Below are 17,212 nucleotides of genomic sequence, written 5' to 3'. Positions count from 1 at the left end.
CATGTTGTTTGAAAAGGCCCCTTTCTACCAGTTCAAACTGAGGTGTTTTAGATTATAGTTTAAAATGTGCTATTGACAATATTGGTGGAATTACAGGGCAACTCATAGTAGGATACAATGCAGTAGAATAGGATAGGATACGATAATACCAAAATGCACACAAGAAATAAAAGAAATACCTCTTAAAAGATTAAGGGTGGAATTAAGATTTTTATCCCTGCAGTTTTATGTCTGTTTCACCTCTTCTCCTTTTTCATCCTTTAATTTCTTTTCACCTTCTTTTCTGACATTATCCTGCTGTTAACTTTGCTTTTGCTAACTGAATTCATGTCAAAATGACATGAAGACATTATGACACAGTGAGTAGGGATGCACTGATATCAGTACCTGTATACCAGTGATACCAAGCCTAAGTGCTCATTTAACATTGCAGATACTGTACTCAGTATCATGTTACAGCATTTTAGCTTCTCATTCTTTGAGCAGGCACGTGGAGTTGGAGTCATGTCTGCAGTTTGATGATGTTTTAACATTAACACAGATGATGGATGTACATGTTAACTAAAATCAGGAAATACAAAGAAGAGCAGACTGTAAACTATGAACTTTAAAGGTAATTTTTGCACAATGTCATATTTAGATAGGATAAAAGAGACAGGAAGTATGGGGAGAGAGAGTGGTGGATGACATTCACCAAACAATGCCAGGATTGGGAGTCGAACTTGCATTCAATGCAGTGAGGATGGGTTGGGGCGCCTGCTCTGCTAGCTGGACAGGAAGACCTTATATAGTCATGTCAATATTTTGTCTTATCTATAAATGGTTGTACAGAGTTGAACTTAAGACCTAAATCCTGTTATAGTTTTGATTTCTTACATGATGTAAGTTGTATCCTCTATTATGCCTTGGTTCCCAACCTGAGGTCTGGGACCCTCGTTGGGGGCGCCGGAGATTTCAGGTGACAAGCAAGTTTTCTCTGCAGTTGTTAGATTTGTACATTTTAACGAAAATCATGCCATCCATCCATTCATTTTCCACATCGTTTGTCCCGTTAGGGCTGCAGGGGTCTGAAGCCTTTCCCAGCTGTCATTGGACAAGAGGCAGGGTACACCCTGGACTAGTCAGCAGTTAATCACAGGGCTGACATACAGAGACAAACAACCAAGCACTCTCACACCTACGGCCAATTTAGAATCACCAATTAACCTCATTAACCACATTTATTTTATGTTGGTCCTAGTGGGGGCTCAGATTTTCTTAGATACATGTAGTGTTGATTCAGAGGCTTAATTCCTTATTTTAGACACGTTCTGTGAATACAATTTTAATTGTGCTTAATGTCCCACTGTCTCTCCTCTGACTCTATCCATTGTCTTAGATGAATGAAGGAATGCAAATACAAAGAATGCTAATTGAAAAAGTTTTAGCCCTTAATACATAATCCACAGAAAATGAGTTCCAGCCCTACAAAGGGTTATAGTGTGTTCAGGCTTTTTTGGAGGAGGGTTACGTGAAATACTAGTTTGCCAGAAAAGATTTAAATCTGTGAGACATACTGACTGTATGCAATCAGCTAAGCACCAGCTACAAACTGGTGTAAAACCCAGTGAAAAGGCTCTAAAGAAGCATTACATTTGTCATGCATTCTTTCACTTGGAGGAATCTTAATTTAATGTAAATGTGTATCCTATAAAAATGCATAATATGCAAGTGTTTAATATCAGTTAGCACATCAGATGTAGCTATAAAAAAGAAAAAAGTGAGGGCTGGATGTCTGTCAGTTTGAAATAAAGTCCTTGTGCTGCCAAGTTGCTAGAAAAATTGTTAAATGCTGCTTCAAATAGCACTTTTAGTTACATTTTGGATGATTAATTACACGTGAATGCAACGTTGTCAGCATTTCCCCTAACACATTAGACGGCCCGTGCAACCACAACAAGCTGGGGGTGAAGTGATCCAGGCTCTTTGGACGTTCTGATTGTGATCACATTTTTCCAACAGTGGTCTGAATGAATGGATAGGCTTGTAATTATTTCCAGTTACCGTAGCAACACGACAACATGGACAATGTTTTGATTTCGTAGAAGTTGAGGATCAGATGTTCTTCTGGTTCACGTTTCGTGAGTCATACATTACAAACTCAGATGAGTTAATGAGCACACTGTGTGGCTCTTATCTTTGATTTTTGTTCTTGTCGCTGTTATTACGTTGTCAAGGAAAAACTCTTCCTTTTAATGTGCAGGTGCTGCCATTTTACCCACTTAAGTTTTATTTAACTATTATAATACATACTTAAGTCATTGTTTGCACCTGTTGTGGCTCAGTTAAATGGAGTTCAAAACATCACACTGAAGAGTAAATTACTTGTAAAGGAAAGCTTATGCTTGTAAATTAACCTCCTGGGACCTTTTCTTTGAAGTGCATTTTTAGTTTCTCCTTCTTATTTGGGGTGAATAGGACCTGATGAGTTAAAAAGCTCAGCCTTGTCTTTGAAAAGGAAGTAGTTTTTTACTAAAAATGATGTTCACAAATCACCCGAAGGTTCTGTTTCTTTAGAAAATACACTGGGTAGGTTTTAGAGCAGATGTTTTGACTGTGTGTCGGCCTCAGTCAGTAAGAAATGGCGTCAGTCTTTGAGGAGAGGTGAGACATTTTTCTTGTTATTTTGATGATAGCACACAGGACTTGTTAAGGTAAGCATGAACAAACTTTTCACTGAAAGAGCTGAATTTCTGGAAAATTTTCCTTTCCAAAATGCTTATAAATCACCTTAAATCTCAAAAAAATGACCCAAACTTTCCTTGGAAATTCTTCAACATATTTTAAAAGTGTCCCAAAAAGTACCCCCATAATTCTTCAGATATCCCCCAAATGTGTCGCTGAAACTTTATCATAAAGCCTTAACATTCTGATAACAACCCCCCAAATTCCATGTACATTCCTGAAAATCTTTTGGAAGATTCCCCTGAATTTCAAAGCAAATTCCACCTTAAATTTCTGATCAAATCCCCCAAAAAGTTCAAATACATTTCCCCAAATTCTATGAAAATGGGGTAAAAATTCTCCTTGACTTCCAAGCACAAAATGTTGTAGGAACGCCAACAGGGTGAGGCTGTGCACTACCATTACACTAGACATTTACAAAGCGGAGCTGTGTCAAAGAGAAACTCTTTAGTCTACATTATTGTCTTTGTTGCAGAGAAAACCACATGTTGCGCAGACGTCCTTCCTCCTCTAATCAGTTTAAAACTCTTTAGTCAGAAACTTGGATGGAAAGTTGCCGTATTCTGATGATTATGTCAGATTATTTTCCATATCCAGAATGAGAAGAAAGATAACATCCTGGCTTGTCTGAGGGGATCTGGTGCACTTGCTGGGACAAATGTGCAGACTTTTAAAATATTAATATGAAAGGGCCTAATCGTATTATTCTGGATGCATAGAGATAAAAGTAAAACTGACCCGAATTCAGAGCACAAGCATGACCACAAACCAGTGTGAGTCAGATATATCTAGTCTTACCAAGACCTTTCACTCATGCTCTGCATCTTTGACTTCAGTGTTTTCTGATTGAGACAATGAGCCGAGCCCCATTAGAGATGCATTTGAGGAATGTGAAGAATTCTCAGCAAGAAGGAATGCATCCGTGCTCAGAGGGGGGCTAAGCTGAGCTCTTGAAGGAGCAAATTTTGCCAAAATTGCGACCAATTAACAAGGCTTCCCTGTGAAAACATCTTCACACTGCTGCATGTGTCAGCTTTAACTCTGCTAACATATGTGTGCTTTAGCCACAATGTAAGCAGCCATCACCAACAGGATGTGGCTAACTGCACTGAGGGTTTGTGTGTTTTTTTAAAGTAGTGGGAAAGATGATGTGTTCAGTTTCTATGCAATAAGCAAGCCTTCATCATCCTTGCACAAGCTGTTTATACAATGAGTTGGCTTATATTCTTGCACAAACAGCTTGGGCAATACTGACGTAAATTGAAATTAAAAAATAGCTTGGTGTCAAGGCTAAAAACTCGTTTGAATTGTAATCAAACTAACCCAGTCTTTGTGAGATGATACAAGCTTTCACTTCACAGCTTAGTAGACACAAATATGTTTGTACATTGTAAGTGAATCTGTGAGTTTAGATATTTTTGTACTGGGTTTAATGGAAGAACAACAAGCCTCTCTGTGTCAGCATGCTTTTGAGTTGACTTAATGGGGTCCTTTTATTTCAGGCCTGTTGTACTTCATTATTTTTATAGCTTCTTTTTATAGGCGTGGGATAAAGAGAAGAATGCCAGGGATGTAGGGTCCTGGAACAGATAAAATCATGTTAGACTTCCTGGTTGCACACATTACAAGGCTCATATGACTTCTGCTCATTTAATGGCTGAACTGTACTGTTGATCTTGGTATTTGAGATAAAGAGAAAAAGGCTGTCTGGAAGGTTTTGAGGCTGCAAAATACCTCTGATCGTAGTGCAGCAACACTATAAATGCAAGGAAGTTATGCCCTTGAATAGTGTGAAAAATTTCAATCCTCCACCACTTGAATCCTCCAAAGCATGAGCCAAATGACTTACTGAATTAAAGTGCTTAAAGGCAAACAAAAGAAATCCCCTCCTACCTGCTACTCCATCTTCCCGTAATTCATCAAGGGAAATCATTTCATGCAGCTCATTTTCTGCTTTTGACATTTGGCAATAATATTCATGATTTCATTTGAAAGGAGATGATCCACACATGTACCCTTTAGATTATTTCTGCACCTGTAGTCTATTTTGCCATCAGTCAGAGTACAAACAGTCAGGATAGGAGGGAGCAGAGGAGTGTTGATTTGATGAGGAAACACAGGAAGCCAAGTCAGGAAGACCCGGCAGCTGTCGGCCCTGCTCAGGAACTGTAGTGTGAGCCAGGGAAGGGAAACCCCTCTCCCTTTGCAGCGATGTTTATGGCTGTTGACTGATGCAGAGGATACAATGGAGGAGATCTGCCTTTTTTTTTTATACAGCTTTGATTTTTTTTAATGATTGGATCCAAACTGTTTGAAAGAATTATATTCAATGTGCCCTATGAATCCTTCTCCATAATGTTAGTGAATTATAATGCAATTATAATGCAGGCTGCACTTACCTTCCCTCTTCTGAGGGAAGCATCTGATTGGCCGAGTAAGACAAGAGAAGTTGCACAGATCAAGATAGATCACCGTGAATGTAGAAAAGCTGCACAGGTTGATGAGCGTCAGAATTAAATAACAGGTACTCATGTGGTCTGCTAATTAGTGACCTTAGCCTTAGCCCTTTACAGATCCCTACACACTTGGCCAACTTGCAGCTTCCTCAAATGTAGAACTACGTGGACTACAAGCCCTGTGATTGTTCTGCTGGGTAGCAACGGATGACTCTCTGAGTAACATCGACAGGTGTATTGAGTGTACTAGAGTATGGTAAATGGCTGCAGACCATGACATGACTCATCAAAGCTGTTTGCCTGCGTACAAAAGTATGCAAGTAAAACATTACTTTTCCTCTGCATCAGCTGATTCAGTGGCTGATTATTCCATCTCTTCAAATGCCTCTTCTCTTTTCTTCCTTACCAAAATTTCAGTAAATCAGCCACTGCTCGATATTTTTTAGCTCAAACTGCACCATAATAAGCTTGATTTCAGTTGTTGTGGTTTCCTGTGCAACAAAACAAGCAGGAAATGTAATGGCAGGACCAGTAACTGGCATAAAAATTACCCTGCAGAGTAGCTAAAGTAGTTAAACACTAATGCACAATGTAGGCCAGAAGTATAAACCATGCTTTAGTGACATCCATAACACATCTACAAACACCACTCTTCAACATAGTTGTTTCCAGAAAGGACAATGCTTTGCTACTGTTAAATACATAAAAATGTCATACCTTTATTCTGAACACTGTAAAAAAATAAAGATGGATTCCTGAAAAAAATACAGTTCTCATATTTGTATGTGATAGGTACTTGCAAGAAAGGTAAATACAGGATACATGATGTGTCTGATTACATTGTTCAGTATTTCAATTTTAGTAAAAAATGCAAAAAAAGTCAAAGATTAAAGCTTGAATGTTAGCTATAACTCACTTTTTATATTTTAAAGCTATTTTTTATGTTTTGCATGATACTTGTGTTTGCAGCGTGTTCTTTTTGAATGCAAACACAATCAAAATGCATACAAAAACTTTTTTTGAGATGCTTTATTGCACATACTCATATTGCAATATTGTTAAAAATGCTAAGCACTTACAAAGATATTCATGCTAAGAAATTCTATAAAACAAATTGGCAACTTCATGCATAATTTGTCCCGAATATTCTAAATAGTCTTGGTTTCAGGCCAAAGTAGTTATGAACAGTTTCTCAGTTTGCTGCCAGACTTGAAGTAAAGTTATTTTATTTGTTGCATATGTGCACCATGAGCATTCATTTTAGTACAAACCATGACTTTAACCCGTGGATGATGACAGTTTTAATACCTTAAATGAAAACTGATAGCGCAGCAGTGCACTGAAAGATTTAAATCTTAGGTTTATGGTCCCTTAAATGACTGGGTGTTATGTTGCTCCTTCCTCTCAACCCCTCAGCAGATGTAATAAAAGTAATCTCCTGTTATCTGTCCCTGTAGCAATCCTTGTTCTGGTGGAAAATGTCAGCTCATCTGTGACGGGCCTTGTATTGACTCACCCTTCTTTTCAAGAGAAGGATTCTCACTGATGAGTGCCGCTCCCCAGTCACACTGGACTTGCTGCTAAGCTCCTGAAACATGAGATAGATAGTTGTGCGATATAGCCTCTCTAGCTGCAGGGGCTGTTTTGCCAGGGCCAAGCAGGCCTTTTGATTTGTGACTTTCATCGCCTTGGACACCTCATGTTAAGCTACTTCCTGAACAAATTTAATAAACCGTGTTGGTCACCTCTTGACAGATATACGACAAAGACGTTGACCTTTGGTGCAACCTCTCTGCTGCTCCTCTTGAGTCATTATTAGTCAGAAGTCATTTGATACTCAGAACGCAGCACTTGCTGGTTCTGGGAGTATTGATCAAGAGGAGCTAATGGACTGCTGTGTCATCAATTAGTGTGCAAATGTTTTATCAGATTGCAGTACACCACCACTTAAAGCAGGAATCGGTGTCTGAGCTGCACCTCTAACTTGGGTTTAATTTGAAGGACATTGCCAAGGGCAGCGACGGGAACACTAGTCAGAATTTTTCCATCATAGATCCTAGTGGTCACCAACACAGCATTGTGCTAAAACGGCCCAACATGTGAAAGGCGGGCAGTGTCTTGGCAGCCCCGAGCCTGTCAGAGTGGCCTTTCTTCTCCCAGCAGAGCGATGGGCTGCCGTCAACAAAGCCCAGTCTGTTCTAAAGGAGCGGCCACTTTATCAAGCTACTTCACAACACAGGGTTTCCACACAGCTCTCTGTGGTGGTAGAAGGAGTGTCAGTGTTTCCACTCAAGATACAAATGTTCAATGAGACAAGCCGGCTGCGTGACAGGCTGGAAGAAGATGACACTGACCCAGTAAAAGGGTTTTAAAAGAAGGTGGAAGTGAAAACTGCCGCTCCTTAAGTATTTCACTAGGATCTATTTAAGGGAGGAGTTATTTGTGTTGTGGTTTGGTCTGTGGGAGTTACTCTGATTAAGAATGAGATGACAGCGGACGTTCAACGTCATATATCCTCCCTCCCTCCTCCCCAAGTCCCCTGCCTTATAAGGTTGCAAAAAAAAATCTGAGAGATTACCCATAATGAAGTACCCAGGACTTATATTTTAAGTTGCTGTGTTACTGAAACATCCATTGTTTGATAATTATCATAGATTTATTTAGATTTTGATTTATTTTGGGGCTTTTTGCCTTTATTTGAAGAGGACAGAACAGCTGATAGTGTAGAATATCAGAAAGAGGAAGCAGGGAATACAGAAATAGGTTTTTGAGTTGGAAAAATAAGCATCAAGAATAATTCTCTTTAAAAAGAGAGTTTACAGGAAGAACCACTAACAGTATAAGCTTATCGAACTTTTCACCTCTTAACTGTTTCTCATGCTGTAGATAATCTGCCGATAAACCAGAACTTCTATTGTCTTTCAAAATAAGAGCATTTTCCAAACTGAAATTAAAGTTTACTTGGGACTAAGATGGTATAAAAACATATATCATATATGAAGGGCAATTTAAAGCACAACAAAGAAAAGTTTACTGAAAAAATCTCTTAGTTTTAGCGATTCTTTGACATTCACTCCTTACTTTATGTTCTTTTCAGTACAAACTGTGTAGCCTGTCAGTAGAGCAGCTGGTGCATTTAGTGGCTGCTGTGTCATATTTGATGAAATTTTAGGGGTTAAAATGCCAGAGCAGTATTTTTGTCTCAGTCTAGCCCTGGAAAGAGGTTAGTAGAAGTATACGAGGGTTTCAAAACTAAAATTAAGTAATGAGAAAAATTACCCTTTAAATAAGAAAATATTCCTGAATAAAAATTGTGATAAAAGATAATTGTGATTATTATTTTGGCCAAAGTCGTGCAACCCCAGATCATATCAAAGTTTAACTTTATAGCAAGCCTTCTATCTTCTCTATCAGTGACAGAAATTATACATATTCTGAACCAGTATTTAGAAATCAGTCAAGTTGAGTTCATTTTAAAGTAAAACTTGGCTTCCTGTGATCAGTAAAAAATAAGATGATCAAAACTTTGAAGATAATGACTATTATTAGATGACTACAGTGCTGCATGCCATGTTCCTTGTCCCTAGGCTTTGTCATGTTAAATGTGCACCCTCCCTTTCTTCACAGCACAGCATGTGCCCCTTCTCACCTCTCACTTTAATTTAAGTGAGGAGCAGAGGGAGCCACAGCACATAAGAGACAGCGAGAAAGCTACAGTAAATAAAGGAAAGGCAGCAATTGCTGACATAAATGATAAAACCTCAGTCATATGGAGCCACTTTAGTTTGGAGGAGTCAGATCTGGAACAGTGAAGAATGATTGGAAGTATTTGTCATGTGATAGTGGCTGCCTGTAACGGCGACACAACAGATTAACCATTTGACAGTCGTACGAAGTGGTACATCTGAAAATCATGATCTCGGTATCAGTCAAAATAATCACAAGAAATATTTTTTCCACTATTGAGCAGCACTATTTTGATATACATGAGGCTTTTACTCTTTCTCTTGTATGCACAACATAAACTGAGACTGTATATGTAACTTAAACACTTTGAAGTTTTAGCCATTGGCACAGGCAGACTCATTAAGGATAGCCTAATTTGCCTTATTAAAGCCGCTTGTTGCTTTGTATTTAGTTGTACAGTATGCCCTAAATTGTGACTTTTTATCACATTGCAAGGTTTTGTCAATACTAGTGTTGTTGTTAGGATGTAAGAATAGTTAAAAGATTTAAAAGATGCCTTTATTAATGAGGATAGGACAGGGGATAGCTATAGTTGGAAGCAGGGATGAGAGAGGGGAGAATGGCACGTGGGATAGGAGCCACAGGCTTGACTTGACTTATATGACCAAATGCTAATGGACCACAACACACTGTCTAAATTTGACTAAAACATTGGGGACATTTTGGAACTTTGAGCAATTTGGACAGGGTGCAGGTGTTTATTTTCAACTTTTGAAGAATTAATTCATCTACATGGAACCAGTCTAATAGAATATATGTGACTCCATTTAAAGTTTTGATATAATAAAGATTGTATTGTTTGAAAACACAATAAAAAATATTGTATAGAAAAGCTTGACAACCTTTTATGTGTTAATGTTATTAATCGACATGACACAAAAGTAATGGGTTCTTCCTCAAAGATGCATAAAGATACATGTGCTGTTATGTTGAAGTTTAGTTGAAAGATGCAGTTTAAAGGTGTTCTCCAGATTTAGGGGAACTCAAAATAGACTTAGTCAGAAACTAGTATGATGAAATCTTTCAAGGGAAATAAACATAAACAGTTACAAGTTGCTGCCCTTATGTCAACGTGGATGTTGTTGGTATAAGAATGGGATGTTGAAACTGTGGATAGAAGCTCAGTATAACAAATAAAGCCAGGCGTCATGAACTGCTTGACAACAACAGTTGGGTCACAGTTCTATTTTTGCAGTGAATTATTTGGATCCATGTTCTGCTGCTGACTTCTTTTGAACTTCAGACAGCAGGAAGAGGCTCCACAGGGGGAAAGGAAGACAATGATGACCTGTTGAATACAGTTAAAAAACAGCCTCGACTCTGCTGGGTTTTCAGACATATTTCTGCATGATGCTATGGGGAAAATATGACTCAACACTCCTTAAATACAGCATGCAATTGGCTTTTGGTCCCACATTGTTGGCCTATGGTGTAGTCTGTCTTCTTTTTCTTTGTCAGCTGAGATCATGTCTGAACTTGTCGTCATCTCACATAAATCTTGGTCTTGGGTTAACGGTGTAGTTCTGAGATTAAACAAAACTTATTTTTCAATCAGAAGTTGATCAGTATCTTGGAACTGGTCAAGTGTCATTTCAAGGTCAGCTTGGTGTTATAATTAAATCAAGAAAATGAAAGTAGAAAAGGCAAATATCAAGTCTGAGTCAGAAAACCTCAGGTTTGTTCTAATGAATACCTATGAAAAACGGCCTCACACATGTTGTTTATTATTAAGACTTAAATGTTCGACAGACTGTTGAAAATGATTGTAATCAATCCAGTTGCTGTTTGACCACAAATGAAGATCATCTGTGTATGTTCGGTTTGAGTTTACTTTAAATTTCTAAAAGGGTCTTTCTTGGAGAGTAAACTTGTGTGTCATCAGCATACAAAGAAAACTTAACAGGCTTTACAAGAAGAGATTTGGCCTGGGTATTTATTTTTCCAATACTGGTGCTAAATCCATACTTTTTAAACTGTGCCAGTGCCCAAACGGTGCCTGAATCAATACTTTTAAGAGAAAAAAATGTGTCTTAAAAGTTGGCAGCTATATAAAAGCTTTCTCTGTATCAAATAAGATTCAGAAGTAAGATGCCAGAACTTTGTTTCCTTGTTTTTCAGCAAGTGAAATTTTTTTTACATTACAATATTTTTCCGATCAAAAGAAACCAAAAGAACGGTACTTTCTTATTTTACAGATTGTCAAAAATTTGAGTTTAATTTGAAATGAATCGTGTTGCTGTTTGACCACATAGACGCATTATCCATGTATGTTTGAATTTAGATTAACAGAACTGTGAAGTGTCTTTGCTATGAAGTAAACTTGTGTATCATCAGCATATAAAGAAACCAGCGAGCTTTACATGTTATGCTAAGTTACAATTTGATGTCCAGAAGAAAAATTTCTGATTTCAAACATCATCTCTAAGTCACACAAATAAATGTGAATATTTTTACAATTGTCCACATGGATTAAATGTTTTACATTCCAAAACAAAACCATAGGAAATCAGGAGTTTGTTGAGGTCATTTTGACAGATTTTGATCTCACAAAAGAAAGGGTGTGGTACTTTGTCTATTTTCTTTCTACTCTCAGGATGGCTCCTGTAGTGTTGTTCAGGGTGTGTGGTCTTTATGCTACTTCCCGCCCCCTCAGTTATGTTTACTACTCCGTCAGTGCCCTATTTCCTTGGTCTGCAGCCCCGCTGCCCTTTAACTGAATGAGACAGAACAGCTTTAGTTGTCGTTGGCTTTTGTTCAGGACCACTCATTGGTGGATTGTCAGGGTGGCATTACCACTTTGCTTTGTGATGGACAGCCTCTGCTAAGCTGCAGTTTTAGTTTGGCACAACCTCTGGCCTGGATTTATGAGCCCTCAGTCACTCAGAGTGTCTGTGATCTGGGGGAAAAGAGAGAGAGGAGATGTATGTCTGTTCTGCTCCATTACAGCGTCCACGTCAGCCACCTGGAATGACTGCTGTTGCCTGTTGTCACATACATTGATGAGCCTTTAGGGAATGCTCACTGCCAACCAAATATACATTGCAAATCCATAAAATTAAAGCAGAAACCCCTTATTATGACTGCCTAATTAACTATTTATGAAGCCATTAATATAGTCTTTAAACTATCTTTAAGTGGTGCCATTACTGTGGCTGGGGAAATTGGCTAAAATGAAATTAATTAAACATGTATAAAGTGTTGCATATTGCTTATAGGTGTGTGCCAGTGTGGGTGTCAGTTATGTGATTAATATTTGTTTAATGGCTAATAGAAAAGAAAAGGTTAAACAACCTCCTGCTGGGCAGTGATGTAGCTGATTTACACCAGTCAGCGTGATCCGTGTCCCTGCATGAACGCATGTGATCTCTCACCCATTGCAGCTCGACGTGGGTGAGTTGTGTCCCCCTTCAGAGCTGAGGTCATGATGGGGGAGGTGAGTCATTTTGGCATTTCAGGCAGGGGAGGCGTTCAGCTGCTTTGCACATTATAACTGTGCGGAGGCCTGGCATCCCCCCAGCAGCTGCCTTGTTGATATAATGCCTCGCTGGACGAGTAACAGGACATCGTCCTGTGAAACTGTGATTAAAGACAAAAATCCCAAAGTGGGAAAGTTGTGGTAACAGAGTTTCTACTCACCCATGTGACATGCTGTTGAAGTATGAAATGTGTGCTCAAGTTTCACAAAAGCTGGAAACAAATCTGAGTTTGAATGTAAGTGAACCAGAACAAGGATGACAGCTTCTTTAAAACGTAATGTCAGGGCTTAAGGTGTGGGCGGATACAAAATCTTTGTGACTGATGAGCTGGTCATCATGTAGGAGTTTGGGTGGGGGCTCTGTCCTGTACCCGCTAACAACCCTTGGTGCCAGCTAACACTTTTTTTTTTTTTTGGATATAATAAAGCAATGCAACGATGTCAGAGTAAAGAAAAAGCTTAACTCGTGCATCTAAAATGCCATTGAGTGAGTATGATTTGGGCTTGATTTTGAGAAAAGTGGCTTCCTTATTCAAGTTAAACCATGTAATATCACAGCTATAATGATATAAAGACTTGCCTACACAGTTTTTGCTGGAAGCATTTTCTTTTTGTTCCGGCACTCATTCAGAGCGCTGGTTAGACTGTTGAACTATATTTTGGCTGTAACTGCCACTGCTCATCCAACCAGAAAGTTAGTTTTCATGTGATGGTAACAATAAGCAGTAACTAACATCAGTGCTATGAGCAGACAATGCTCATGACTTGCCTTAGGGCCTGTATCATGAAGCAAATTTAACATAACTTGGCTTTCTTTAGGCTAGCTAGCTTCACAAACCTTTGCGTAGAAGCTTACACTAAACAATCACATGAAGCTGGTTATTAAAGTCCTAGATGTTTACATAAAAGGGGGTTATTACCAGCATATGGCCAAGTATGCACTTGAACAAGTCTGCAGTCAGCAGATCGTCTTATTTGAAATGCTCATAACAAACTATACCTGAAAAATATAAACTTAAATACATGCTTGAGACTAAATTCTCAGTTTGCAGAACTGAACCTAAAAACCATTGGTGCACAATGATCTGAATATATTAACTGTATTTTCTTCTCTCAAGTCCACTCTCCCTCCTAGCTGCCATTTTGTCTGTTTAGATGTAATAAATCAGGGGTAGCTGTGACAGTATATGGAGCAGTATGTGGCTCATAAAAATGAAGATCTTTACTACGAAGAGATCTGATTGGTCAGTAGATGTTAATCTAACCTTGAACATGTCCTGCTACTGGGCAGGTTAGGTGTTCAGCTGTGTAGCCACAGTGATCTAAACCCAGAAGAGGAACAATTGCTAACTAAGGCCGCAGGCAGCACTGAAGGGCGCTCACGTTGCAATCATGAGAATATGACATAAGTTGGTTAGTGCCCTGCAGCCCAGCAGGACTTTCATTAAATAAGAAATAATAAGCATGTTGCACTTTGTCATATGTAAAGTGTTTGGGCTAGCACATATTTTTCAAAATGTAAAATTGAAAGTAAATGGGACATTTTATGTTGGAGGTATTATTGGCTTCTTACAGTAGGTGGCGCTACAGCAAAACCATGAAAATAACATTTAAATGTGTAAAGGGGCAGGACCTAATGAATTGAAATTGGCCAGATATTGAAATTAAAGAATAAAATAGCTTGCCCACTTAGAAAAATGAAAAATATTAACCAAAAAAAAAATCCAAGTTTGGGCCCCATTCACAGCCCCACCCTATGGTAAAAAAGGCACAGCTCCCACATCTTTAGATGTCCATCATGTCTAGAATGAGCACAAATAAATAGGAGATAATTAAATGAAATCTGTAGATAGAGATCCTTCAGATGTGACACTACTGATCCTACCCAAAACAACAAAAAAATGGCCAATAAATGATGTTCAAAAGGCCATTATATAACCTTTTTATTAAGTGTTTTATTATGATTTTACTTAATATTTACAAATCTAATTTTGACAACCTCAGAGATGACAAAGCCTTGCGCTCCCCTTGAGATCTTTTGCGGCCCCTCCGGGGGTCCTGGACCCCAGGTTGGGAACTACTCTACTAAATGTCGAATACATTTGTCAGTTATATTTGCGCAGGAAATTTTTTAAAAGCACACTGTTTATTAATATGTCTTACAACTACCCCATGGCAACATTTACAGGCATTAAAATCAGAATGTAGAAGTAGTCACTTTTTATGGGACTGGTCATATTTGCATTAGTCGGCCGTAAAGAGGCATCAGTATTTATGTCAGTTTGTTTATACAACCAGCTAAAACTGCTCACAGTTGCTTTCCTGATACGGGTGCAAAGTAGGCCTGTAAAAACCAGCCTAAAACCAGGGTAGAACTTGTTTTATTTGTTCTAGCTCCAAAATTCAACATATCAGCCATCACATCTGTCATCTGGAAATGTTTCCCCCCTCCTTCTTTCTCTCTTTTTGGGGTTGTTAAGTTCTTATCAGGCTAAACCCAGTCACATTTCACCTCCCTTTAGCCTTCTTTAAATAGATGTCTGACTGTGATTGTACAGTAGTCCTATATTCACTCTGTGGTGGACCGATGACCTGCACAGGCTGTCTTGACCTTTGCTCAGTGCATGCTGGGACAGGCTCCGACCTCTCACAACCCCCAAAGAGATGAAACATAAAGAGTGACTGACAACTGGGCAAAGCCAGTTTAAACATATGTAGGTCAAATTGAGCACCTGCTTTAGAGAATAATACCCACTGGTTGTAATTTGTGCTCTTTATTTATTCTGAAATGTCTTGTTGCATTCAGTCATAGGTGAGTAATTATCATTCTTGAGAGTTTGTGTTTTTGTGTTTTCCAGGTGGGGAAGGAGACAGTACAAACCACAGAGGACCAGATCATGAAAAGGGACATGCCACCAGCTTTTATCAAGTAAGCATAGAGCGGTCTTCTTAAGACCTCAGTTTCTATCAGTGTCAAACCCTTTAAATATGTTGAGATGAAATAGTTATCTCTTTACAGTATGTGGAACCCACCAGCCTCTCTTGGGCTCTCTTTCTCTCTTTATCTGTTGCAGTAATGGCTGGTTGTGCCCAAGCAAAGGTCAGACATGGCATGTTAAGTGCCTCAGAGTCTTGCCCCGGTGTAACATAAATACTTCATTGCATTCAGAGGAGCTCCTTTACTCTAAAGGAGACAGGCCTCAAATTCATACATGCCCTCATACATTAGAAATTCTGGCTGCTGCTGCTTGTGGTCAATGTTGAATAAAAAGTTCACATACTGATCTAGAAAGAGAGAGGTGAACATGTGTATTTAATGTGTTCCTGTCTCACTGCATCAGCAAAATCATTATCTTGTGCTCAGCTGCCACCTGCCCTTATAAAGTCTTTCACCAATCCTTAGTACCTGATAATCAAGGAAGGAAGAGGCGGGGCTCAGGCGCCCACCCACCCCAAGGTCAGGGATGAATCGCGTTGGCAGGCACAGGTCGTTAGGCTCAACACATTTGGCGCCTCGAAGTCACATCGTCACCCTGTCGTCATCCATCAGCACATGTGCTGGAATGCGTCTCCTCCACTAAATATAGTGTCTGTTGGAGTCCGGTTAATGCATGGCTGTTTCTCGCGAGCATGCTGAAGGACACTGCTGGCTAGCTCTGCATACACACGCACACAGTCATGTGAGACTTGATGTCATGCACATACATTAGCCTTTATCCTGCAGGAAACTGGCTGCTTCTGAAGATAGGAAACAAGCTCCTCCTGTTCGGCCTCTTTTGCAACCACTAAAAAATGTGGAGAATAGCATAAATGCTCCCCCGGTACAGCACAGCATTTAAATGGTACAGCTGGGTCAGTGATTGGCTTGTTGCCTGTTTCTGTGTGCTATATGGCTGTTGTGATACAATGCAGGTGGCATGTATAAAACAGCAATGTCATATCACCAGAATATTTAACCTACATAGGATGCTAGTAAAAATCACAAAACTTTAAGACCAGTTTTCCAACCTGCACATTAAAAGGTTCTCTTAACAGTAAACGCATACAAAAATCTGACATGGTTTGCAGTAAAAAAAGGTAAAATAAATACAAATGTCTAGGGCCTACCTTAAAATAGTGTCTCCTCTGAATTTTTATTTATAAATCAGAAGAAGTGCATGCAGTGATTCTGCTCTGTGTATAGAATTTCTAATATTTTCTTATTAAGGTCATTTTATAGGTGTTTTTGTCTGTGCGGGTCTGTGACACTTTCATCAGTCCAGAGGGTAGGATGCACTTTTAGGGACTAGGAGACATAGCTGTCTCCCTATCTGTCTGTCAGAGACACTAGTGTGAATGCTGACAGGTGAATAAAACAGTTTGCAGTGATACAGGCTGTGACGGAGGGCAGAAAAGGGAGGCACACAGCGGGTTGAAAGAGACACGACTTCTGTATCAACCATACGAAGTCTTCCTACATGTCTGTGCTTCATCGTTGATGTGCAACGGCTGTGAAACAATCAGAATAAATGTCCCTTTCTGCATCACTACGCTGTTTTAGCCACAGCTCTCTGCCTATGGCATCTTTAGGTTGACATTAAATGTTTATATGAGTTTTCTTCAAAATCTTGGTACTTTCAGGACTGTTGAACATGAAAATGATGGATATTAGGGATAAAAATGTTAGATTTTTGCTGATATCTGATATGCCAGTGTTTTTTTTTTTGTATTTTTTCCAATACTTATATCTATCCTGATATTTACTTCACACTTTAAAGTTTAAGGGTTAACAAAGAAATTAACTTCAGTCCTTAAAAGACACTTTTAAGTT

The 17,212-nt window shown here is 39.0% G+C and overlaps 1 protein-coding gene across 1 annotated transcript in view; it reads left to right on the top strand.

Annotated features, from left to right (window-relative positions):
- The window catches only part of LOC121528237 (vinculin), a 46,065-nt gene that overhangs the window by 3,103 nt on the left and 25,750 nt on the right, over positions 1-17,212 (top strand). The window contains exon 2 of the mRNA XM_041815564.1: positions 15,261-15,331. Coding sequence (XP_041671498.1) covers positions 15,261-15,331 — 71 coding nt within the window. The remainder of the gene's footprint in view (positions 1-15,260; positions 15,332-17,212) is intronic.

Source organism: Cheilinus undulatus, linkage group 20 (genome assembly GCF_018320785.1).
Source record: "Cheilinus undulatus linkage group 20, ASM1832078v1, whole genome shotgun sequence".
Lineage (NCBI taxonomy): Eukaryota > Metazoa > Chordata > Actinopteri > Labriformes > Labridae > Cheilinus > Cheilinus undulatus.
The sequence above is the reverse complement of the archived record's forward strand: the minus strand, read 5'-3'. Positions and strand labels throughout refer to the sequence as shown.